The 25,185-nt window shown below is 52.3% G+C and overlaps 1 protein-coding gene across 2 annotated transcripts; it reads right to left on the bottom strand.

Annotated features, from left to right (window-relative positions):
* Positions 1-143: 143 nt before the first annotated feature.
* Positions 144-16,793, bottom strand: SLC41A1 (solute carrier family 41 member 1). Of its 2 annotated transcripts, none has more exons than XM_086627221.1 (10): positions 16,416-16,793; positions 10,240-10,347; positions 6,119-6,190; positions 5,692-5,836; positions 5,449-5,595; positions 4,552-4,699; positions 3,843-3,922; positions 2,893-3,030; positions 1,744-1,892; positions 144-329 (listed from the first exon to the last, which is right to left on the bottom strand). In XM_086627221.1, the coding sequence occupies exons 1-10, from the start codon at positions 16,791-16,793 to the stop codon at positions 144-146; spliced, it is 1,551 nt and encodes a 516-aa protein (XP_086483347.1). The 2 variants fall into 2 exon arrangements, with proteins under 2 accessions (XP_086483347.1, XP_086483348.1); XM_086627222.1 differs by having other exon boundaries at positions 2,896-3,030.
* Positions 16,794-25,185: the final 8,392 nt, after the last annotated feature.

Below are 25,185 nucleotides of genomic sequence, written 5' to 3'. Positions count from 1 at the left end.
GAGAATCCAGTATCAAAGATAAAGTCTCAAGAGAGACAGGGCGGGGGGAAGAAGCAAAGGAGAGCAAGGACGGAGGAAAACAAACAACAACAACAAAAGGAAAGGAGAAGGAGAGCTGTGAGAAGGGGGGGCAGCAGGGAGAGCTAGTCTCCCACATCGGAGTCTCGGTCACCAATGAGCCAGAGGATGTGAAAGCTGAGAGCGAGGAGACCTGTTCCAATTAGGTCCCCCAGTGCTGTCAAGTATGGGATGGAGAAGTTGTCAGGATCGAGGTCCCTGCCCCACATCCAGTGCACCATCCAGTCAGCAATGTACAGAAGAATGAGAACCTGGGAGGCAGGGAGAAAAGAGCCACATCAGCCACAACTCCTGACCGCTGCAGTCGCAGCCCTCACGGAGCATCCGCTGGGGCAACTCCAGTGGGACAGGTCAGGCTCAGAGATGCACCACCTCAGACCAAGGAACAGAGCTGGTGGCACGTCAGGACCACCTTGTGCCACACAAAGAGGAACTTGGCAAGTTTCAGTGGGCCCCTGGGCATCCCAATTCCCTCTGTCCTTAACAGCCTCGGCCCTATCCTTCTTCAGCTTCACATGTCACCACCAAATTTAGGCTTAGAAGGGAGAACACTGGCCCCCAAACACCAAAAAGTCTAAATTTTGCATCTCAGTTTTCAGATCTAACCAGAATAAGCCTGGAGAGATACAGAGCAAATATAGGACTCGGAAGCACACAGGATGCTTGGAAAGACACAGCAATATCTGGCTTCCAGAAATAAAAGAGCAACTGCTCAGCAGCTGGAACTACCAGTGTGAGATGTTGTGCCCCGTCTGCTCCAACGCAGCAAGAGGCTTGTACCAATATTTAAATAGAAGAAATCTGCACTGGATCCTCTCAAGCCTTAGGTCTGGGACAAGGACTGGAAGTGGCCACAGGCCTGTTGCTAATGCCTCTGGTGTCTCCAGGGCTGCGAGGGTCTTGCCCACAACCCAGCAGAGCTCAGGACCACAGCACCCAGCACCGAGTGGTCCCTCTGCTGCCAGCTCCCCCTGGTTGCAGAGCGGCTGCGGGCGGAAGCCCCCTCCCAAAGTGCCCAAGCACCCAGCAGCAGTTTGCAACCTAAATTTAGCCTCCTGGATGACAGCTCTCCGCTCCTGCCCCTGATGGATGCTCTGACTCATTTCCTCACACTGGCTTCGGCTGTTGGTTTGAGGGGACACTGAAAGCAGGCACAGCTTCCACGAGCGGAAGGGGTGAGCTGGGGGGAGCGTAGCTGGGCTTAGCAGGAAAATCCCTAACTGGTGTGTCTCTTCTGCCCCCCAACACGGGCAGCCAGACTCCTGGATTTCTGCAGCATGAGTACCCTGGTCTGTGTATGTCCCTCAGAACAGCCATCACTGTGGGCTCACACAGCTCCTGCGAGGAGACCAGGAGCCCCACACCGCAGAGCTGGCAGGTCTCTGCTCTGCAGGGGAGGCAGAGAAAGGGCAGGACAAGTCACACAAGGCACAGGGACCCTGCAAATTCCACATCCTGGATACCAGCTCATTTGACAAACACCATCTACTTACCATACCTCTTCCCAGCACATAAATCTGTCACCTAGGGATAGGGTATACCGCTGCACCTTCAGCAGCGTAGCTACAACTTAACTGGCTGAACAGGTCCCCACTGCAGATGACATGGCAGCATCCCCCTATTCCAGCCTGAGGGGTTACAACACCCAGAAGGGCTCCGGCTTACCTGGAGAAGTGCAGCTGTCATGTAGAAGACTATGAAAATCAGGGTGAGCGTAGTGTGTCCACCTTGCATGGAGCTGATGGTGTAAAGGAAAACCAAGTGTCCAGGCACCACCAGAAGAAAAAGCACACGAGCAGAGCGAGAATTCACATCTGCAAGGAAACAAAGATGGAGTTCAGGCTTAAGACAGGTTTGAACACACAGCAACTCTGCAGCCTACCTGGGCTCCAGGGGAGATGGTGTCACAACCATGGTGAAATCAGAAGCAGAGACCAGCACACTGGACCCTCATCCCCACACTGTTGATTCAGGTGGGAAGGCAGCATGCTGAATGATGACCCAGTCATCAGGATGTCCAAGGACTCTTTGCACCAAGCTCAGTAGGACAGCTTGATTCTGTCCCCAGAGCCAAAGCTTTTCACAGCTGCCAAAGGACTCGTGTCCCACCTCTGACAGTGCTCAGTACAGAGCTGTCAAGAATTTACCGTAAAGACTGAATTTCCTCAGAGCTCTGTCTGTACCTTGTCTGGCGAACAGTTTCCTAACAGGTCGCCACCACATTGGAGACCTCTCACCCCTCCTTCTTCAGGGACAGCCTTGGCCCAGAGGGCCAGCACCCAGGCTGCAGGCTATCAAGCCTCTCTAGGAAGTTCGGAGGGTGATAACCTCTGCCTGCACTCTGTGCTGGAACGCACGTCTGGGCTGTGCTCTGCCACACCACTGCCACAAACAGCAGAGCTGCTAGTAAGCCTCCCTAAGCGAGCAGCTTTCTGTAACTGCAGCTCTGTAAGCCCAGCAGATGCTCGGGCAGCCTCAAGGCAAGGTTCAGTATCCCGGACACATCTGGAAAAGATTTAGAGGGTGGAGGATTTACAGTAGTGGACAGCCAGGGTATGGGAGTTCTGCACCACACTTTCCTCATCCAGCAGAGCTACGTCCTCTCGCACAGCGGCTCTGCTCAAGGTCTGACCGTCTCCAGTGGGCACGGCAGGCCAGAGGACCAGCCTCATCCGTGAGCCGACAGCTGCCTCTGAGCAGAGTTCAGCCACCATTTCCTGTGACAGTGCTCCAGCGACTGCCACAGACAAGTTTAGCTGCCCATCTGCAGCAGCTGCTGCTGGCACAACTCAATATTTCAACACCTGACTTGGCTACCTGAGCTGAAGAACGTGCTGCAAGGGCTGGGGCACTTGCGAGGGGCTGTTTCGGAGCTCTCTCCAGGCATCCCACTCATGTGCAGGTACGTGGAGATGCGACTGGCCTGCACTGCCACCAGGTTGCCACCCACACCTGCAGATAAGGAGAGAACAGTATGATGATGTCTCAAAAGACGGGAAAGAGAAAGAGCTATTTTCAACAGCCAGCAGATCTGGAATTGCCAGGTGCTGGAATAATGTAGGACAGTCTATTTTTGACCCGAATTCCACTTTTGCAGGATGTAAAGAGCTGAGACAAAGCACACTGTTCTACGGTTTCCCCTTAGGCCCCTTAGTAAAACAGACACAATTCTATTACTGCAGCTTTGATTGGAAGAAACGTTGAAACAAAAAAATGACGAGTCAGCCACCAAAACAGACACAGGAAGTTTAAATCCATTATTTTTTCATTAAGCATAATGAAACTGTGAAACCCACTAGCACAAGATGTGCTGGCTCAGAATTAAGTCTGTTTATTGCAAAAAAGTAATAAACCCCCAGGATCTCCCTGGTTCATTAGGCAGAAAGGCCAAAGCTTTACACCAGAAGCAATTAGATCTCTTGACTCTAAGTTGCAAATTCAAATCTTATGTCACCAGGTGCCATGAGGCACATATCTTGGAAGATGGGGGTCTTCTGCCAGCCAGGAGGAATCAAGACATGAAGACTGTTTTGTTGGACCCCTGGAAAACATGTTTTTGGGCAACAGCCTCCCAGGCCAGTGGCCCTCTGGCAAAAGGCTGGCACCAGAGGGAGCCACGCTGCTGTAAAGCTTGGGTCTAACCACCATGCCTCGCTGACAATCAAAAGAGAATTAGTCTCCTTCATCTGCCTGAAATAAGGCACAATTCCACTGTCTGCCAAGAGTCTCCGAGAGCTGCAGTACCAGAGTGGAAAGGAACTCACCATTAATAACCGGTGTGAAGACAGCCATCCCAGCAAAGTTTGGATCTGAGACTGTTCTGTCCAAAATTAAACCCCCAACACTGCAGAGGGAAGATTGAAGAGGTCAGAGCTGAAAGCTCGTTGGGAAACACTCACCCAAAGCACTGAGGGGTGCACACACTGCAACAGGGAACCAAGGGTGACGCATACGCCTGTTAAACATGCACCTATGGCTGCAGCTGCTGCACATGACTGCAAGCCTCGATATTTGAAAACAGAAGACTTTTAGCAGGATCTTTTGTCATTGCTGCCCAAAACCAAAGACTAAATCCCCTAACGTACAGCTTACTGCAGCACAATAATCGAAAGCGATCCTGCCCTTCAGAGGGCAGAGAGGGCTCCTGTGCAGAAGACTGCTACACGGCATCTGGGCTTACTCCATGGCCATGCCAGAGTCTCTCTGGGCAGCAGCTGGGACATTGCTAAGGCCCTGGATTCCAGCAGTCTGGTGCTTAATTGCTCCTGTGCCTCAGGACCTAGAACCCTGTGTCTTTGTCTCGAAAACACAAAATAACTTTCATTTTCCTGGCAGTCTGGACTGCGGAAGCAGAAGAGATTTGGTTCCCTCTTTTTCCAGAATCTACCAGGGCCTAAGAGGTCGAAAGGGCTGAGGGAAAAGGTGCGTTGCCTGTCTGTGCCTGGGGGGAGGAACTCTGCCATGCCTTCCTACCTGCTAATAGCCATTGCAATAATGACTGGCTCCCAGCCAGAGTACAGCACCTCCCGAGTTGCTGCATTCTTCCTGGCGATGATGATCCAGATGGGCAGCAGTGCTATGAAGAAGGCGCATACCAAAGGGTTCACGTAGGCTTTACTCTCTGAGGGGGAAATAAGCAGAGGTAACAGATTAAGGACACAGCCTGCCTACAAACTGCTGTCACCTCTGGCATTAGAAACTCCAAAAAGGGCAGGTAAAGTAGACCAGCCCAGCCTCAACTCTGCGGGACATGGCATTTCCTTCTCTTGGTGTACTCACAGGGACTCTATCAGCGAGAGTCTCTTCAATCCCTTCAAACTTGAAGGGCGAGATCTCTTCAATCCCAACTGCTCATTCCCACTTCCGACTCCTGGGCAAGACCTCCCAGTGTTGCTTCACCTTTGGCTGAACCTGGCTGAGTCACATCCCCTGCACCCCAGCTGCCAGGGAAGGAAGGTGGAGGGGCAGGAGGAGGAAGTCTAGAGTCTACAGCTGCAGCTCTGCATTGAGGATCCCCAGCTGGTGCTGACAGGACAAAAGATGAAATCCAAAGCTGCCTTCTCCCACTGCTTTAGCCACAATCAAGCCCCTGGCACTTGGAAGGGGACAGCCTCTCCCTTGCCACTTTACCTGGTAAAAAGGAAGTATGCAGATCACTACCAAGACTGTCTGCAGCTACAAGGCAGTAAGAAGGTCCATTTCCTTCCCTTATCAGTTCTGACTAGGTCTCACTAACTGAGGTAGCTTCCAGGCCAGGCATCCTATATACCCCGAGAACAGGAAGGGCAAAGAAAGAGGGTGAATTGCAAGGGAGATGCTGCAGCACGTGGAAGGACCAGGGAGAGACAAAGGCCTTTTGTTGCTCCTCACCCAGCTCTTTGTACAAGCCCCAGCTGATTCCTGAAAGCAGAGCCAAAGTGATGAGATCTCCCAGACTGGCAGCAATTGGTGTGGCGACGTTATCAGGATTGATCCCCATCTTCCTGGATCCAATGATGACCCCGATCATAATCATGCCTATAGCCAAAAAGAGGAAGAAAATAGGATGAGGCCAAGGGGAGCCCAGCATTTTAGGAAGAGGCGCATAAAGGGTGTGCAGGGTCTGTCTCTCACCTAGAACAAGGGAAGCAATGAAAGCAGTAGCCACGCTGCTGGCACAAAGCAGGACAGCATGGTCAATGCTGAAGTGCCCATCTGGGATCCATCCGAATATCACTGCTGCGATCGAGGCCAGGAAGCCAACCACAGTAGCCTGAACCTGAAAATGAAAACAAGACAGTCACCAATAGGACTAGAGAGCAAAATGGTCCCAGGGTGAGGGAAGAGGGAAACACCACCCAGGCTACCACTGTTTCAGGTGGATTAGCCTCTAGTAGGGAAACACCAGGTCTCACATGTAGAGGAAACTGTTACGTTAAGACAACTGTGAGATGAGCAGCTGCCAATACCAAAAACCAGGCATTTAAACCTGACAATTCTCAGAGTTGGATTATATCAACTACCAATATTCACACTTTCTTCTCCTTTTACATTGCCTTACCTGTATCAGAGCCATGTTCCCTGTTATCATCCTCCAGAGCTCTTTGGGTGTATCCATTTGGCCAATATTAGCCTGCAAGAGAACATCACAACCTCATTAAAGACTGACAGCATTTTGTATTTGCTAACAGTCAAATTCCTGCCTTCCAGCTATGCAAGTTTGTGCCAGGAGCAGGAGAGAATAACGACTTCAAATCCTCGGCTCTCATGGGAGAGCAATTCAGAGAAAAGGCATGCGTGTCCGTGCGTGTGTGTGCAGCTGGGGTCCAGCTCCGCAGCAACACCCCAGTATGTGACATGCACTTCTGTGAATGTCACTTGGGCTACACACCCTGGGTAACTGCAGTGCCTCTTCCAACAGTCACTCCGGTCTTGTACTCCAGAACACCAAAGCTGCTCCCTGTTTCAGCTTCAGCACCTTTTCCTTCCCAGCTGCAGGAACGGGCGGGCGCTCTCTTACGCAGCAGGAGCAGAGCCAGATGCACCACAGAGGGGGTTTTGAGGGAAGCGTAAAGGGGAATCGACGTCAATAGAACGTCTGATGAAAATCTTGCAAAAGCAACAAGATATACTTTGTCCCCATGCAGTGTCACGCACTGCTGCTTATTTACTCATTGAATTCCCTCCACTGGTGATCAAGCCAAGACTGGCTCAGGCCCAGGTGGGTCATGCTGCCCCTCAGGTCAGCCAGCCAAGAGGGAAATAGGGGTGCGCAGACTCTCAGGTCAGCTATCCGTGTGCCCCAGCTCCGATCCGGACCAAGGCCGGAGTAGCATCACGTGGGCAGAGGAAGCTGGCAGCAAGAACTACTGTTTCGGTTAAAAGCTGAGTAAACAAGGTTAATGCCACGTGGAGACCCGAGTAGCGGGAAGCAGCCATGGCACAGGGGTCATCTGGCACCGCCACAACTGCGGGAGATGCTAATCAGACTAACCAGAAGAGACGGAAAGTTGCTTTAATTCCTTGGCATACAACCCAAAATAACCCAGCAGAATCACTGCAGGTTGCTGGTTATTGCAGTGCACAAGGGTTCTGCTCTTCCCTACCACCTTCTAGGCCTTTATGGGAAGTTGGAAGGATGGACAGGCAGAGGGTATAAGCTCATATGGAATCTCGTGTTATTAGAAGCTGATGAACATGAAGAGGAAACACGGGAGAGGCTCGAGCAATCTGAAGCGGAAAATGCACGTTGGAGCTACTGGCTGACAGCGTCAAACTTCTGCACAACAAAACAGCAGCAATTTCTACCTCTCCGGCTTCCTTGCTGGTCTCTGCAAAAAACAAGGAGTCAGTGATCAACTAATCCTTCTGCTCTCCTTGCTGCATATGCACTTGAGAGAACCGCCAGCTCATTTCAACCAGCACTGACATGCGTCCATCTCCGGAGTGAATTCATTCCTGTCAGGTTAGTGGAGAGGAGGAAAGAATGGGGAAAAACTGACAAAAAGTTGACCAGAGTAGCACTGAGCACATCCAGCACAGGAATTTGAGTTCCATATGAAGCCTGACCTTGAAATTCCAACCACATGGCAATTAGGCTGGGATTAACATAACCTAGCTGTAGTCACTGGCAACAGGATTTTAATCCTTTAACTAATGGGAGAGCTTTGCTTCTTAATTGCGAAAGGAATTTCTGAGGTGCCTTAATGCAGCACTAATTAGAAATGCTCAATCTGAGAAACTACTCCGGGCTGCTTTCCTGCGGAGAGAAAACCCACCCCATGGAGCCCCAGTCGGAGGGGAGCTCTCTCTGCACGCCTGCACGTGGGTCCCCCACGCTGAGGGAAGAACAGAGCAAGGAAAAAAGAACAGGAGAGCAGGAAAGTCCAAGAGATTGTCCTGTCCCACCACACACAGATCCAAGAAGGCAGAGTGCGAGGCCAGGGGATTCGTGTAGGGGGAGCACAGTTGTCTTTCCTGCCAGGGCAAAGAAAAGCAGAGGACAAAGCTTGGGCGTTGGCCCATGAGGCTGATGCCACCCCACCATTGGCAGCTCAGGCATCAGGAGACAGAGGTGGTGCAAGGGCAGCAGTTGCTTGGCACAGACGGGCAGGCGAGCTGGGCGAGTGCTCTGCACGTGTTTCCTCCCAACCAGGCTGCAGCCAATGCAGCAGGTAGGGGAAAGCGTGCAGAAAAATCACAGCAATGCAAAAGTCTCGTTTCTCTGCCAAGCTTGCCCCAATGCTGCTCCATGCCAGCCCCAGGAGGGAAGAGGATGGAGAAAACGGAGGCCGCAGAAGTGCTGCCTTTGTCCCAGGAGAGCCAAGCACTCACCCCAACAAGCCCACGCTCAGAAAGCGTAAGCTGGCCAGGGCCAAGAGGGAGAACGGCCTGTGTCCGGGACAGCAAGGATCCTGACATGACCCGAACAATGGGGAGCGAATAAAACAAAGGGATTTGTTTCCCAGAACGAAGGGGCGAACAAAGCTCAGCCTCTGTCCCTGCCAGCCCTGGCACCAGAGCACAGCTGGGCCAGGGGCAGCACGAAGCCTCCCAGCAGCTTTGTCCTCCCCAGCAGTGCCTGGAGAGAGGAGACCGGCACCAAGGGGAAGCAGCCACAGCCCAGCTTTTGCCAGGTAATGCTGGCACAGCCATCCCCCGGGCAGCTCAGTGCCCGGCTCCTTCAGACAACGAAGGGCAGGGGCTGAATCCAAGAAGGAGGTGGTCCCCACAGTCAGTAGGGGCTGGGGGTGCAGGGACCAAGCCACGGGCTAGTCCAGGGAAACACTGTTTGCCTTCCTGCTCCCCAGGAACCACAGGAACAACTCCAAACTCTTCAGAATACAATACCCATGTGCCACTGGTTCAGCGGATCAGATCAGCATCCCTTAGGGTACACACAGAGAGCTTTGCACGAGGGACAAGAGAGGCTGCAGGTGACAATGGCTGGATAAGCAGCTCAAAACATTGGCTCTGCTGCCATCCAGGAGCACACCAGAAACCTCTGGCCTCAGGTGCCAACAGGAAGCTACTGAGGAGCAAAGAGTCACAGCTGGCATCACCCCTTGCTCAAGATGGGAGAACGAGAGAGGACCATGGAGAACAGATATAGAGACTTTTTCAACACTCTCCCGTGCTTTCTCCTGCGGCAACCAGTAAGGGGAAGGCTGCGAGGATGGGAGCATGCTAAGGAGCAGCTCTCTGCCAGCTACACTTGCTGCTACCACCTAGCAGACAGTTCTCCATCCTTAGCAGACACTTCTCCACCCTCAGCGAGCACTTCCCGAGCAGCTCTCTTGCTGCAAGGGCTCTCTTCCAGCAATTCGCAGCACAGAGCCAGAGGAGTTAGCAGCTTGGCAGCAGGCAGAGAACACCTTGCAGACGTAAGATTCAAAGCTATACGTACTCCCATCATGGGAAACACAGAAATATCGGGCAGTCGCTTGCTGTCACGCTCAAGCAGAAGATGCTTTGCAGAAGGAAGGAGTATTATTGTCCACGTTAGAAGAGGATGTCAGTCCTCTCCAGTGCCGCTCAGCTACAGAGACAGACTGCTGTGTTATAGGAACATGTGAACACAAAGCAATTCATTTACAGCTGGACTAACACTATTCTGAGGAGCTAACAGAGCCTGCCCCCATCTCTCACAGGGAGCCCACTGTTCCACAGAAATCAGACTGAATTCTAGCAAGAGAAACACCCAGCCATGCCTCTCCATCAACTTCAAGAGGCTGTCAATCCGCCTGCTAGCTCTCACTGCGAGGTCCGCTCCGTTTTAGCCTTTGCCACACAATTCCCTCCAGGTTCTCCCATCTCCCAGGACTCCTGAACCCAGCTTGGTTTAGCCTGCTTTGACAACGTGCCTGCACCCAGCTTCCTCATGAAGAAAACTGGATCCAAGCGCTCCAGAAGTCCAAGTGCCCCCACCAGCTCATGCACCGTGCCTCCCGGTGCACGGGCAGCCACCAGGAACTGTCAGCAAAGCTTAAGGACTATTAAGCCTTCAAATCCGATCAGCCCAGTGGGATGAAGACACCTTCCCAGCACGCTCAGCTCCATGCTCTGGTTTCTGTGGTCACCGACAGAGATTTTTGTCTGCCCAGCCAGCGCACACACACATTCCTTCTCACCCCTTCCCAACCCAGGTATCCCGCTCCCTCCTTCAACTCCCTGCATACTCACAGCTGTTGACAGGCGAGATGCCAGGGTCATCTCCAGGTTCCCCTTCAGGCCCAGTAACGCAGGTACTAAGATAAACACCTCGGTCACGTATTTGAAAACGTCCCAGTGCTGCAAGATTAAAACAAAAAAAGACAATTAAAGATTAATCATGGCTGTTAGAAACCTTTGCTTCGGACTGAGCGTCACTCACCCGCCTTTGCAACTGGCACTGCCCACACGTGGCCCTGAGCGGACAACCCAGTTCCCCTTCTGGTGCCACACTTGGAATTTTGCAGTGATTTTACTGTTTCTGACACTCATGTAGTGGTGACCACATATTCCTGCTGAGCTTAAAAACCGGATCTCGGCCTGCAACTTTCAGTTAAAAATCCCCCAAAGATTAACCACTGACAAAATGTTTGCGCATACAGAGGCCGAAATAGGGAAAGACAAAGAGACTTTGCCCAATACTTGCAGTTTTTGGCAGAATCGAGTACTGGAGTTGGGTCAGTCTCAGCTGAGAGCAATTCCCTACACGACTGTCTTACAAATACATTTTGGAGCAAGGCATTGCTGCTCCCTGATCCTGCCAGCTCCAAAAGCAGCCCTCTGTGGTCTCTGTTCCCCCTTCCTCAGCCAGGAGATGCGTGTCCCCCCGCCACTGCCACCTACGTTACTCAGGTATGTAGTAACTACTCTGGCTCCACAGTCGAGTCAGCTCTCTGGGGCACGAGGCAGAACAGGCAGCCATGGTTATTTAGGGGGAAAAAAAAAAAAAAGTAATTGCAGGGTAAGCAGTCTTAAAGGAGAGCAGCTGACTTCTGTGAAAACACAAAACCACCCCCCAAAAAAAATCTCACAACCGCATTTTAAAAAAATCCTGCAAGCTCCAAAAACCTCACTGCCCGATTCTTTCTTTTCACGAATGTTTTGCAAGAAGGCCCTGTGTCCAAAATAACTCCCACTTCCCACACTGCCTGACTGCCATACTCCTTAAAGGACACCGAGCACAGCTGGAATCGCACTCTCAACAGCTGGCTGCTGCGCTGAACACGTTAGGGGTCCCAGCTCACGCAGCTTTCTTCCTGCAAACGTCCCCTGCAGCAGGCTCCATCTCTGGCAGCACTCCCCGGGGCAGGACACGTACTTCTTCTAGACAAGGAACACTATCGGCCAACACCTTACAGCAAATACAAGTCACTCTACCTGCATGACTAACACCTTCCTGTGGGGAAGGACTTCAGCTATTTTTGTTTATTTTTCCATCCTTTGTGCTGTTTTACCTTCACCACCGCGCCAACAGACCCCAGTTTCCTGCCAGGCCCTTTGCAATGCTGCACTCACTTGAAAAACCATTTGAGAGAAAACTGTGATCGCAGCGGGCAGGTAAGTGCTTGAGATGGATGAACTGGGACCATTTTTCCCTCAAAGGGAAAAAACTGTTTTCCAGTCAATAAAAACTCCCTTAATGTTTCTGACAGCTTGGTAAGACACGCTCACCATGCTCTCCAGCTCCCAGGTGCACAGATGAAAGCAGCTCAGCTATTTCAGGCACAGGCACAACCCTCTCTCTGCCCGAGGACAAGGCTCCCGAGGATACCCTGACTCCAGACTCTCATGCAGTGACCAGTCCTCTCCCAGCTACTGTGATGGGCAGAGCCTCAGGACTTCACCGTGGTCCCTGTGGCCCCTGCTCCAAGCACCCCCTGCACAATTAAGCTGAGCTCCTGACTTGGGAGACCTGTCCACCGCAGCCAGACGTGCTCTGAACGGGTACGGTGCTGCACAGCTCCCAGGGCAGGGGGACATCTGAGTTCATTTGAGCAGGGTAGGAGAGGCAGGAGGGAGAATCGGTCTGAAATAATTCATCTGACACAGCAGCACGTTCAGCTGTACTTCCTTTAAGGTCACAACTAGGAACAGGCAAGCTTGGCTCTCCTCAGTCTATTTTTAGGCAGGCATTATGATTATTCTGCTGCTTGCTGTACCAGTCAATCCTTTGCTATGACTTCCCTTAGCAGTATCTGGAATTCGATCAGCAAGCAACACGCTCCCACTTCCCCGCAAGACGAGCTGGGTGTCACCAGAACCACCTAATGAAAGGAATATCGTTATTAGTCAGACTGCAGGCTGGAAGTGCTGTGCAAAAGTTTCCTGGCTCCTTCTGCCTCCAGAGATCACAGAGGCAGGATCAGGCAATAGTCAGCACAAGTTCGTAGCCCTCCCTCACCTTATCCCAACCCTGCCTTGTAAATTAACCTTCAAGGGAGGCTGTGGTGCAAGCTGGTGCCAGAGGCCGCTGTAACTGGAGCCTGCTAAAGCAGCTCCCTGAGCAAGACAGGGGTGTTCCTGGAGAAAAGAATAAAAGCCATCTTCAGGGAAGGAAAACAAGGAGATTTCTGCAGACATCAGCAGCTTGCTCACTGCAAAGAGCAGGACCCATGGGCTCCTGCCAACTTTCTTAATATTAGATGTTATACAACGCCAGTCTACGGGCATTTAGCACGTCTCAAGGGCCTCCCTGGCTCCTGCAGAGAAGAAAGTTGCCTGCAGAGACATGCCCACGATGTGGCTCCAAGGGGAGAACCGGAGCCAGACCGTTTGGGAAAGACAAAAAAGAGAAAGAGGAGAGGAAATATGAATTTAAGTTCAGGACATCGAGCTGTTAAAATCCCTTTTTGCCCTGTAACAGCCCCTCCGAGAAGCACAGAAATAAGCTGTTTCCAGGGGCGAGGAGGGAGGCTAATACAGCACACAAGACCCTCCAAGATTGTCCAGTCTGCTCCACGCAAAGGCGAACACAGTGCACTGGGGGGGACGGGGGCTCCTGGCTGGCTTTCAGCAGAGCTGTGGAAGGGAATTAGAAGGGAAACACTTGATCTCCAGCATCTCCTCCCTGCCCTCTGGGGAGGGGAAGCATAGAGGCTACATGCAATCTAGGTTAAAATTATTTCAGCTTCATTTTCTACTAAGCCCGTGGTCCCTTTGAACACAAATCTACCCGGATACCAGAGCCACCAGATCCTGGTCTCTCCTGTGCAGCACTGGAGGGGCAAGATCAGACCCCAGTTTGCCAGAGGTTTTGGAAGAAACATCAAACCCCAGGTGGTGTTTTGCAGTTTCCTCCAGGCTCGCTGCCTTTTAGAAGCTTTGCACCTGCAGACAACAGATATTTCCAGGGTAACAGCTGCTTCTCAGTCTCTGCCATTTTTAGTCACCGCTTGCAAAGCTAAGGCTTATAAAAGTCATGAGTAACAGCGTGGCTTGCTCAGGTTATAGTGGGATGGGGATTTATGAGAGCTCAGAGGGGAGGGACGTGCTGCAGGTCGGAGCTGTGACTGCCTTGGTGCTGCTGCTTCACACAGAATCATGGAATGGTTTGGGTTGGAAGGGACCTCAAAGGTCATCCAGTTCCAACCCCCCTGCCATGGGCAGGGACACCCTCCACTGCACCAGGTTGCCCAAAGCCTCATCCAATCTGGCCTTGAACACTTCCAGGGATGGGGCAGCCACAACTTCTCTGGGCAATCTGTTCCAGTGCCTCATTACCCTCAGAGTGAAGAATTTCTTTCTTATATCTAACCTCAATTTACCCTCTTTCCGTTCAAATCCATTGCCCCATGTCCTATCACGACACGCCCTTGTCAAAAGTCCCTGTTCTGCTTTCCTTTTTCCTTTAGGTGCTGGAAGGCTCCTATAAGGTCTCCTTGGAGCCTTCTCTTCTCCAGGCTCAAGAACCCCAACTCTCCTAGCCTGTCTTCATAGAAGAGGGACTCCAGACCTCTAATGATCTTCATGGCCTCCTCTGGACTTTCTCCCAGTGCTCTGCCTCCAAAATGCCAATGAACAAGCAGCCTTAACAGGAGAACTACAGCTCCAGGGCTGGCACTCCCCACTGGCCCCAACGAATTGCCTCAGAGGGATGTTAACACCAGGCGTGGTCAAGCAGGGGAAACGAGCAAATTCCCTTCTCTGTACAAAATACTGTGCACCCCATCCAAAGGACCTCCAGGGAGCTGACAAGTCTGGGAAGCAACAATCTGGGCTCTGGTGGGAGAGGTGATTGTGCCAATAGTCCTCTACTGTACACAAAAAAGCAGCTGGTGTGCTCACATGTCACCGGACCCAAAGGTCTCTCCAATCCTAAAAGGAGCAGAGGCAAATTCTCCTCCTGAGAGGCAAATTCATAGGGACATATTAATGTGACAGCATGGCCAAAGGCCAGGGTTGCTTGCTTTCACAGTGGGGAGACCAATTACAGCTGGCTGATTACTCCGTTTATCCAAAACAGAGGAAATTGAGTGTATGGAGCCCTCCATCCATCACAAACCATGGCTGCATCCAAAGCAATGGGACTCCAGTCCACCCCAGCGCACCAGCTACCCACTCCACACGCTTTCCTCCTTTCATCCAAGGCTTTGAGTCTCTGGGAAGCCAGTTATCAAGATCAGCTCCCCAGACTCTGCAGGCAAGCAAGCCGAGACCGCATGCTTCCCGTCCCCCTTTTCAACCCTACGGCATTTAGATGCCTCATTTAATCCCAAACCTAAAGGGAGTTAGAGGAGTTGGCAGGACAAGCTGCATAGCCACATGCTGAGCTGCTGTGGGACAGAGGAATTATGCAGCTTTATTTCTAATGGCCATTTAAAAAAAAGGCAGGAGAACACAGCAGTGTGCCGCAGTATCCCACCCCTGCCCTGCTCCTCCCTGGCCAGAGGGCTGTTCCTTCTCCAGGAAGGACTTTAGGCTGGTTTCAAATCACTGGGTCTGGGAAATCGCCAGGAGAGTCATGCATGAGTTTACAGGGACCTTGCAAAAGGAAACATGCTTGAAATGTCTTTCTTTTCAAGAAAATTATTCTGGTAAATCTCTCCCACATTAATTTAGCACAGCCAGTCTTTCCCGTTTTGAGTCACTTCACAGCTCTCAATAGGTTGCATCAAGTGAGACCGTAAGGATGACCAGCATGCAAAGGCATGAAGAAAAATAGTCATTAGGGGCAAGAAAGCAAGAGGAGTTGTCTGCTTGACCACCCACAAATACAAAAAAAACCCTGATTTACCCTACTGGCACACAGCTCGGGTGGAGATGACTGTAACTGCCAGCAACACAGACAAGTGACTGACATTCGAGTCTTCCTATGCCAACTCCGCAAGGGCTTGTTTATTCCACTTAAGCAAACAGAGCAGCTTCAAGCAGACCATTTTTGGTTGACCACAGCTCCAAAATGGCTACCTCCTCCATCCACATAGTTTCACAAACCTATGCTGCACAGATGACTGAGTTTTGTGCCTCGGTCACTGTTCTGGGCTGGGCATCAAGACCACTTGGCACAGCCTGTGTGTCAGAGCAGAGGAGAAGAGGTGAAGTAGCTGATCTGCTGCCAGAGACACACACTTGGAGAACCTGTGCTAGAGACCGGCGCAGGAGCCAGAGTCCATGAAGTCACACTTCCTACATAAAACCTAAGCAAGCTGCACGGCTGTCGGCTTCTCGCAGTGTCTCCTGTCACAAGAGACCTAACAAGATACCACGTCTGGTAACACATCAGTTTTCAGCAGGGGTATCAGCTAGCCCTCTGGCTGGCCTCTCCTAAGGATCCCATCCATGCATGGCTCAGGAGGAACCACCCTGTTAGCCCAGTCACCCCTGACCACTTCAAGAGCATGAGAAGGCAGCATAAGGGCCACGCAGCCAACCTTCAGAGCGAGTCTCCATGCAAGTGCCCCCCACCACCTGCGACAGGCGAATTATTAACCTGGCTGGCACGAGCCCAGCATGCCCGAACAGCACAGCAAACATCTGAGATGGAAAAGGACACAGGGCCTGTGGAACTGGTGACTGGAGCTCGGATGCCTACAGCCACCATCAGGAGAATCCTCTATTTCAATCTGCAATGCACAGAGTGGTCTCAGTTCCCAGGCAGGTGCTTTGGCTGCACATGTGCCAGCTGTAACCTCCTCTGAGCCAACTAGGGCAGCTGCAGTGCAGGGGTGCCCGCAGCCCCTCCTCTTCTCACTCCAGACATCACTGAGGTCCCCCCCGTCTCCCCCTACCCCAACCAGCATACAAAGTAGCGAGGGGAGGAGACCTATCTGCTGAACGAGCCTTGACATTCGAGTCCCTCTTGGCTTGGGATCAAGCCATGGTCTACAGAGACAGGATTCAGCGCCATGCCAGGGAAGTATCAGTCCTACCTGCACAATGTCCAGCACCATTCCAGCAGCAACTGTTCCAAAGCCTGCCAGGAGGAACGGAAAGAGGACTTGCAGCCCGATGGAAAAGGAGGTCTCCTTAAGGGGTGAGGCTGGCTCAGGACCTCGGTCTGTGCTGGTGTCATCGCTTTCATTGCTCTGGCTGCCATTTTCCAGCAGGGCATCTTCTTCTCGCACCCCTTTAGCATTGGCACGGGACTCCAACACCACCACTTCTACTCCATCACCGTCAGGTCCCAGGAACTCTGAGGGCTCCACCAGCTGCCCCCGGTCCGGACTCGTGAGACAGTCCACGGGCACAATAGGTAGCACAGCCCCATTGGCCTGGTGGCTCTCCTTCTGCTCTGGCTTGGAAGACATGCTGCAGAGAGGCTATCCCGACCCTTGGCTTGGTGGGCCTACAGCCAGCAGCTGTTCCAGAAGAGGTCTTCTGCCAGGAACTTATACAAATGGCCTTTCCGGCATCTAGAGGCGACCTCTTCTATCCCTGCTCGCCTGCCTTTGAGTGCAGAGATTGCTCCTGCAGCAGAGATCCCCATCAAGCAAAGTCCAGGAATGGAAGACACCAACCGCTGAGCTAGCAGGGAACACTGGAGGAACTTGGAATTACAGCAAATTCACTCTAGTTCTCCTCTCCAGCAGCCACCACGACAGGACCCAAGCTTTTCTTTGATGTATGACACTTTAGTGCATCTTTCTCCAGGTCTTCTTCCAGCAGCACAACTGATGTGATGAGGCACACGAGGCAGAGCAAAAAAGAGATGAAGTAAAGACCACTGAATAACATAGAAGCTTAAAGGGATGAGAAAGCAGAGGGTAGATGTGAGTGGAACGAGCTTTTAGAGATGTTACAATCCAGAAAAGCTCTTCTTACTACCGGGGCATTGTCACTTTCTCCAGTGGCACTGTCCCTCTGCAGAATTTGAGTCTGAAGGCTCCTGTGGGCTTTTGCTCTGGTTCAGCCTGTTTTATGCTCTCTGCCAAAATGGCCAGCAATACCAGCAAGCTCCAAGTGTCACTGTCGTCCTCCTCTTCCAGAAGAATTTCTCACCCTACAGCACGAGGCAAGGGGAGTTCTTATTTAAAGTAACAGCAAGTTCCCAGTTAAGGTTACTGAGCTGGTTACTTACTGAGCGGAGCAGGCTGCAGGGTGGGAGCTGGCATTCGGACAGCCTCAGGTTTAACGTCGCTCTCCGGGAACTCGTCTTTCACCTGAAACAGACGGGAGCAAACCAGATATTCCATCGCGTCTCACGGCAGGCAGCACAACGGCGCATTCATCCAACAACCTTCTCCTCCGGCGAACGCTGAAGGCTGCACCATCCCCCTGACTCTTCAAGCCTTCTTTCCCGACCCTTCCCACGCTTCAGGGGGGCTGTGCCAGGGACGCGGGGGGAAGAGCAGCTCTCTGCTCCCCGTGCGCCAGAAGCGAGCACCCAGGAAGGAGCCCCGAGCCGCAGGACAGGGGCACGCTGCCCGGAGCCAGCGGGTACAACCGCAGCAGCCGCCGCTGCCTGCCGTGTGCCCAGCGCAGAGCCCGAAGAGGCCCTACGGCCCGGGGCTCCGCTCCCTCCCCGGGTGCCGCAGCGCGGGAGGTGCCGCCGCGCCCGCAGAGCCCCGCGCCCGGCGGAAGCGCTGCCGGGGGAGCGGGCGGCCCGTGCTCCCGCCGCCCCGCAAGCCACCACCTCTAAAGCGGACCCGGCCGAGGCCCAAGCCGGCCGGCGGAGCCAAAGGCTCCGGGGAAGCGCTGCCCCGAGCAGAGCGCAGCTGCCTCGGCCGCCAGACCGACCAGCCCCCTTCCTTCCCGCGGCACGGGGCTGTCGCGGCCCCCCACGGACCGGCTGCGGCCGCGGACCCGCACGGCATCGCCACGGCCGGCACGCACCCCGCCCGCCCGGTGCGCCGGGCATCTCACCGCTGCGCCCCGCGGCGACGCCCGCTGCCCGCCGCGCTCCGCTCCGTTCTGCCCCGCCGCGCCGCGCTCTGCCCCGCGCCGCCCTGACATCACCGCCCGCCAATGATGGCCCTGCCCAGCGCGCCGTGCGGCGCCCCCATTGGCCGGGCGCGCGTGGCGTCACGCCTGGCCCCGCCCCCTCGCAGGGGGGTCACGTGTCTCCGAGCCGACGGGGCGCGCCGCGGGGCCGCCGCTGCCTGCCCGCCGCGTTCGGGGATGCCCCGGGGCTCTGCCGGCTCCCGGGGCGCTCCTGACTCCCACCTGCGGCGCGGGGCTGGAGGGAAAGGCTTCTCCTTCCCTCTCCCCACTGCCCGTCCGCTCCCGCCCCGCCCAGCCGCAGGAGCCTCTCGCCGGCGGGGCTCGGCGCTCCCCGAGGCGCGCTCCCGGGAGATCTCTTTCTCCTCACCTCGGGAGAGGGGTTTCACCGGTCACGGAGCGTTCCCCGGCACCTCCGGGGTGGTCAGGGAGGGCGGAGTGCGCTGCCGTCCCACCCGCAGAGGTGTCTGGATATACCCGGTGTCCAGGGAAACATGGCTGGACGGATGCTCAGCACCTCTGCAAGGGGGAGGCGGCGTCCGGCCGTTCCTCGCACGGCGATGAAACAGCGACTCAACATTTTATCACTAAAAAAACCCTCTGTGACTTATTAAGCAGCTTCCGTACGTTGTCTGTTGTTTTGGGACCACGGCCCAGGAGCACCAGCACAGTACAAGCGGTACACGCTGGCTTTCAGGCCAGACTCAAAGGCTTCTCTGAAGTAGTTTGGCAAAGAAAATCGGGAATATCATCACTTTGCATCTGTTTACACCAAACTGTCCCACAACAAATACGTAAAAAGCAGTAACTCCTGCTACAGAGGTCAGTGCCTCACTGCTCTGTAGAATTCTGTGTTCCTGAATGAAACCAGCTCTTCTGATTCATATTTTCCTTTTATTTCCTTTTTTTTTTTTTCCTTTTTTGCACAAGTGGAACTTTTGATCAGTTGTTGTTTTTCCTTCCTGCCTTTCCTTTCCTCCCAGGAATCAGTCAACAGCAAGTTATGACCCGGGGCGATGACGTGATCCCCAGCTCCGTGCCCTGGCGATGGGTCTTGAGCCAGTAACGGTCGCTGTGACACAAGCACGCGTGCGAGGGGAAGCGGGAGGGCAGCCCAGGAACCGCGTTCCCCCCTGACACACTGAGTCACGCGTGACTAGGGCCAGTGACTTCATTCCTTAAAATGAGGAAACGAAGGTAGTTGTGGTCAACGGCAGCACGAGATCCATTGTGATCCAGACGCCCCTCTAAAGATGTGGGCCATGCTACTTAGTTTCTTTCTGCTTGCACTAAAAATTGACATGGGGAGCTTCCTCTCCCGAAATACTCGTTGCTTTGGAAGAAAAGGGTGACTCTGGCACACTTGAAGCAGAGAAGGACTTAAAATTCAACTCAGATAAACTCACTTTGGTCTTCTCACTTTCTCAGGCCCGGAAACCTTTGCAAATATGTCTCTTCCAGGAAAGCTGAACTTCTGGAGCAGATGAGCAGAGTGCTGCTTCTGCTGTGACAAAGTAACTGGCAAAGTGCACTGGTTTTGTATGTATCTGCTGCTACACAGTCTGCTTGAATCCAGTATTTCAAGGGGTGATGAGAATTTACAGGCATTTAACTATTCCCAGCACCTCCTGTTGTGACGCTGGCAAAGAGACATCAAAGACGACTTGAGACATCCCGAGACGATGTCTTAACTACAGCCGGAGCACAGCTCCGCACTCAAACTGGGAATGGAGTTCTAAACCCTGCCTCCAACCCAAGCCTCCGCTTTCCTTTGTCTAAACAAACTTGGTCCGTAAGGCTCTCTTTCCACCTTCATCTTTCCTTCCTGACTTGGAAAATCCGTATCTCCCCCAGAGCAACCATTCGTCTCCCACTCCCCTAAAAACAACGCGCACCAAAATGTGACCTTGTTGATTACCACTCCGGCCAGCTGCACGCTCAGGAAGTGGAAGCTCAGAGACAAAAGCCGCCTGAGACAAGAAAACAGAAATAAAACCCCTACCAGCGACACCGACGCAGAGATCAGAAAGGCAGAGGATGAAAGGGCAGGAAATGGGTTTCCAATTGCAGGGTAACAGGTACCAAAGGCAACAAAACGCGTGGAAAGGAAGGAGTTTACCACTGAGCTCCACTAGATCATGGAATGTCGTGCCCGTGTGTTTTTTTCAGCAGCCATGTGGCTTTAGCACTACCAAGCTGTCCAGCTCTGGGCAGCACTCGGTAACGCCCTAGGAGGCCACAATGTGGGTAGGATGATTTTCCCCTTTTCACAGAAGAATCCGGCAAAATAAAGCGGTGCGGCCAAAGTCACTCAAAAAACCCATCCAGCACAGAATGTGACAGTGTCCTGTCAAACCCTTTGCTCCCTGTCACATCTAAACATGGATCTGAATGGAGCCCCAGCTGCCTTTGATGAAGGATTCTCAGGGAACCTAGTTCTTAATTTCTTGTAACCAGGAATCTCAACAGAAAAATGAAATAGATTATGGATAATGACTTACCCCTACAGACATCAGTCCAGAGCAAAAGCAGTTCATGAGGGCAGGCAACAGCGTGAGCAGCTGACCCTAATCTGGTCCTGATCTGGGAGAAGAAATGCAGACCACGGAAGTTCTGTTTTACCAGCCTGGAAGCAAACAAAACCATCACCATCCTTTTTTCCAAGGTCCAAACGACTGCTGCTCCCAGCTGTGTTCATGTGTTGCCCACGTGCTGTGCCTGCTGCGGCAAACGCAGGTCAGCCTCGGCCAGGTACATCCCTGGGGCTTTTTGCCACGTGAGAGCACCTGGCAGAGGGGAGCTGAAAGGTCCTCGCTTCCTGCGTTCCACGAGGCCAGTGGTTCCTGTGTCGGCAGCTGCTGTACAGCGATAGCAGACACCTGTCATGGAGAGACTGAGCTCAGGCCTCACATTTCTGCTTTGCTCTAGATACAAGACGTGAATTCATTTATATCCAGAAATTAGGCTGAAGAAAGGACTAACACCACAAGCCTGCTGGACTGATCAGAGCAGATGCTGACACCAAAAAAAGTATAAATGAAAATAGTTTCTTAACTCCCTCTATTTCCTACTCCATGAAGAACCTATCGCTTCCCAAAATCCCAAAGAGGACTTTGGACTAACCTTTTCTGGTGTTTATAAACAGCTAGGCAGTACTGTTGTAACAATGTTTAAAAATCCAAGTGGACTTGGAAGGATAAAAGTGCTCCAGGACAAATAATAATAATTCTTCTTGAGTACTTACACAGCTTATCAGGTGCGCTGAACTCAGACCTACACTGGAGCCGGACGAAGATCAGTAGGTGAGCAGGAAGTTTGAAGGTAAGTTAGATATGCACACGCCAGATGTAGCGGCTGCAGTACAGCCAAAATAGTTAGAATTTGGAAAAAAAAAAATAAAAAAAAATCGGGTTTTCTCCTGGGGACTTTCTGGAGGAGTTCATATTCCTTCTCTGGCCATTGGATCAATCTGTGATGGTAATCCACTGCTGCCTTTCCTTAATCATCTTCACCACACAGAAAACATGAAAATAACCTGTTGTGGCTGCGGTAACTGGACAGAGGGCATGCAGAGAGCCTCAGCACTGACACGGCCAGCACTCGCTGAGCAGAGGATCACTGCCGTGAACCAGAAGGAGCTTTTTTGGTTACTCAAGGAACCGAAGTGCAGCCAGGCCCCTCCATGTGGTTGACGTTCTAGTGCAAGATCAGGCACAGCGTTCAAGTGATCCGAGTATTCACAGGGCTACAATAAACCACACAATTGTGTCGGATTAAAAATACAAATTAAAAGATGTGTGAACCCCCTCTGGGATATGCTACAAGACTTGCATTTGCTTCTCATACCCCACTGCCCTGGCCTTGACCAACTCAGATAAATCCATCAGTGACAAAGAACATTTACCCTTTGTCCCCTACCCCCTGTGTTAACCACCCTTCCATGTGGTCATTTTCCTTCCTGCTGAGAACTGACTGCAGCTTCCTCTGGGGCCCACCATCACAGCACTTACATCAGAGTGATCGCCACCAAGTGAAGCAGGTCACTCCCTTCCCCACCATGCTGAGCTCTTTATCTCTGCCGCTCCTGCTACCCCGGGAAGCTGTGGAACCGGAAAGCGGAGCCGAGCCCCCTGCACGGCAACTCAGATGACACACAGCCTTCACTGTGCTGTTCAATTCAGGAAAATAATTCCCTGGGCAGCGCTTCTGCACGTCTCTAGGCCTTGCCATGGGCACTGAGGGATGCTGGAATACAAGTACCAATGCTGTACTACAGACTTCGCAGGTCATTGCAGCGCAGTTTCTTTAAAGGGTTATTGTGCAAGCCCAAATGCAGGGAGTAAAGCAACAAACCTGTCTGTAGAAGTTTCAGCCAGCAAGCTCTGCAAGCGAGCTGCGGAAGAGGACTGAATGCATTGGCAAGGATTCAGGCAGGGTCCAACCTGGCAGTAGCAGGCAGCACTGAAGGCCAACGAAGGTCAGGATTAAGGGTCACAGGCTGAGCTACAGGCGAGGACTGCTCCTCTACCATGGCAAAGGGTACTGCGGGCTATGACTGAGCAGCCTCCGGATTCCTCAGCTGAAGTCTTGCTCTACAGCACTGGTAAGACCAGGGCTCGGTGGCATGGGCTGAGCTGAGCGGGGAAGCTTTCACAGCACCTGCTTGGGAAAATGGATTTCACCAGCACGAAATACCAAACGAAACAGCCAAAGAGGAGCTGAGAACACAAGTGTCAAATGCAAGGCTGGAGGAAACAACTTCGTAAACACTTTGTTCCTGCGTTCTCCTCCAGCTCTGTGCCTCAACTCTCCATGATCACGGGCGGCTGAAAATAAACCAAGCCCTTTTAAATAGAGGCCAGCAACAGAGCTTTCTTTAGAAAATGCAGGTGTGGAACGTGACCTTTTCTCCATCGTGTAGCAGGCCCACATGACCTTAAATCAGCTGGTCTGCTAGCTAGCAGGCTGCTAGGGCTGCACAACTACAGACACGTCACTTTGAGTAACTGTTGTCAGAAGAAGGGCAGCTTTGTAGACTTGGCTACAAAGAAGGGGAAAAAAGGAACTTCCTATAGCTGTAACCCAGGAACACATTAACACACTGGAACTGGACTAATACAAACAGCGTTCAAAACCCCATTAGGTATGACATAAAGTTTGTGTCTTCAGAGCAGAAAATCAGGCTTTTCCTTCTCTGCTGAATCAGAGATAATTGCTTTACATGCTCAAAGCACAGTGACTCATGAAAAAAAGAGAACAGCCCACAGAGCCATGACTCCCTTTTCACGGTGTACTTGGCATTATCGAGTTAACTACTCACACAGCACAACGTTGTAGATGATCTCAGCAGGAAAGGCCAGCGCATCATCCCTACACTATTGTTTACATGATGACACTAAGATGTCACTCAAGAGGAGACACATTCTCTGAAACCGTATCATGGGAGCAGTGAAAGGGGGTGGAAAGAAAGATGTTCTGTCAGGAGAGGTGTGCGAATACCAAATCACTGAGTCGCCTGTCAGAATTTTGCCAGATGAGCACGACACGACAGATAATACGCTAAAATCAAGAGACTTGAGAATACGAAGTGCAAAGCTGCTGCTCGGAAAAAAGCACAGACAATTATCAGAAGTGACTGGAAAAAATGGGCAGAGGTAGGGAATGTGCTTTTTCACCACTGGATCCTGCAAGATACGGTCTGTTTCAAACATTCCAGTTTAGTGGCTCCAGGCTGCAGGCCAGCTCTGGCAAACATTTCCTCGATGCAGAGGCGCCGCACGATTTCAGCACGGGCTGATGAGCAGCACTCAGTGAGACTCTGCACGAGCGAAACCTCATGGCACACACTTGCACAGGACCTGCCAACACCACCCCTGCCTTCCCAGCACTGTGTGCCCTTCACTTTTCCTTCAGCAGCAAAATGAATCTCCGTGTCAAAGTCCTTTAAAGAAAAATCCTCACTCATCTCTGTGTTTTGGGGATTTTTGGTTGGGGACAGGAGACTACAAAACACAAAGGATGCTTTATGTCTTTAGGGCTCATTTGCTATTGCAACAAGAAAGAAATCCCTCTTTCCACAGCACAACACTGCACAACAGCATGACCCAAGTTCAGATTTTTGCAGCCTGTGCCCTACAACAGAATCACAGAATGGTTGAGGTTGGAAGGGACCTCAGGACATCATGGTCTTTACCTCCCAGGACGCTGTTGGTCTCCTTTGCTTCCAGAGCACGTTACAGGCTCACACTCAACCTGACCACCAGGACCCCTGTGTCCTTCTCCTCAAAGCTGCTTTCCGGCCAGCCAGTTCTCAGCACAAGGTTATTCCTCCCCAGGCATAGGACTTCCCATTTCCCTTCACTAAACTTCCTCAGTGTCCTGTTTTTCCACCTTTCCACCTGTCGAGGTCCGTCTGAACGGCAGCTCAACCATCAGGTCAGTCAACCATTCCTCCCGGTTTCACATCATCTGAGAACTTGCTGAGGATGCACTGTCTCATCACCCAGGTCGTTAACGAAGATGTTAAATGACATTGACCCCACACTGGCAGAGTCCAAGTGAAGGCTTTAGACTCAGCCATCTTTATAAGAGACTTGCCAGAGGAGAAAAACAAACCCCAAAGCTTTCTTCCACCTCCCATCCCGCGGATGTATTTTATTGTGTGGCACCCTGATACATTGCTTTCGCTGCGTCTGCAACAGGAGTTTGCAAGAGGAATGACACCTTCACAAAAGAGCCATAGACATGTGGCTAAACAAATTA

This window comes from Tauraco erythrolophus, chromosome 27 (assembly GCF_009769465.1).
Source record: "Tauraco erythrolophus isolate bTauEry1 chromosome 27, bTauEry1.pri, whole genome shotgun sequence".
NCBI classification, from domain to species: Eukaryota; Metazoa; Chordata; class Aves; order Musophagiformes; family Musophagidae; genus Tauraco; species Tauraco erythrolophus.
The sequence above is the reverse complement of the archived record's forward strand: the minus strand, read 5'-3'. Positions and strand labels throughout refer to the sequence as shown.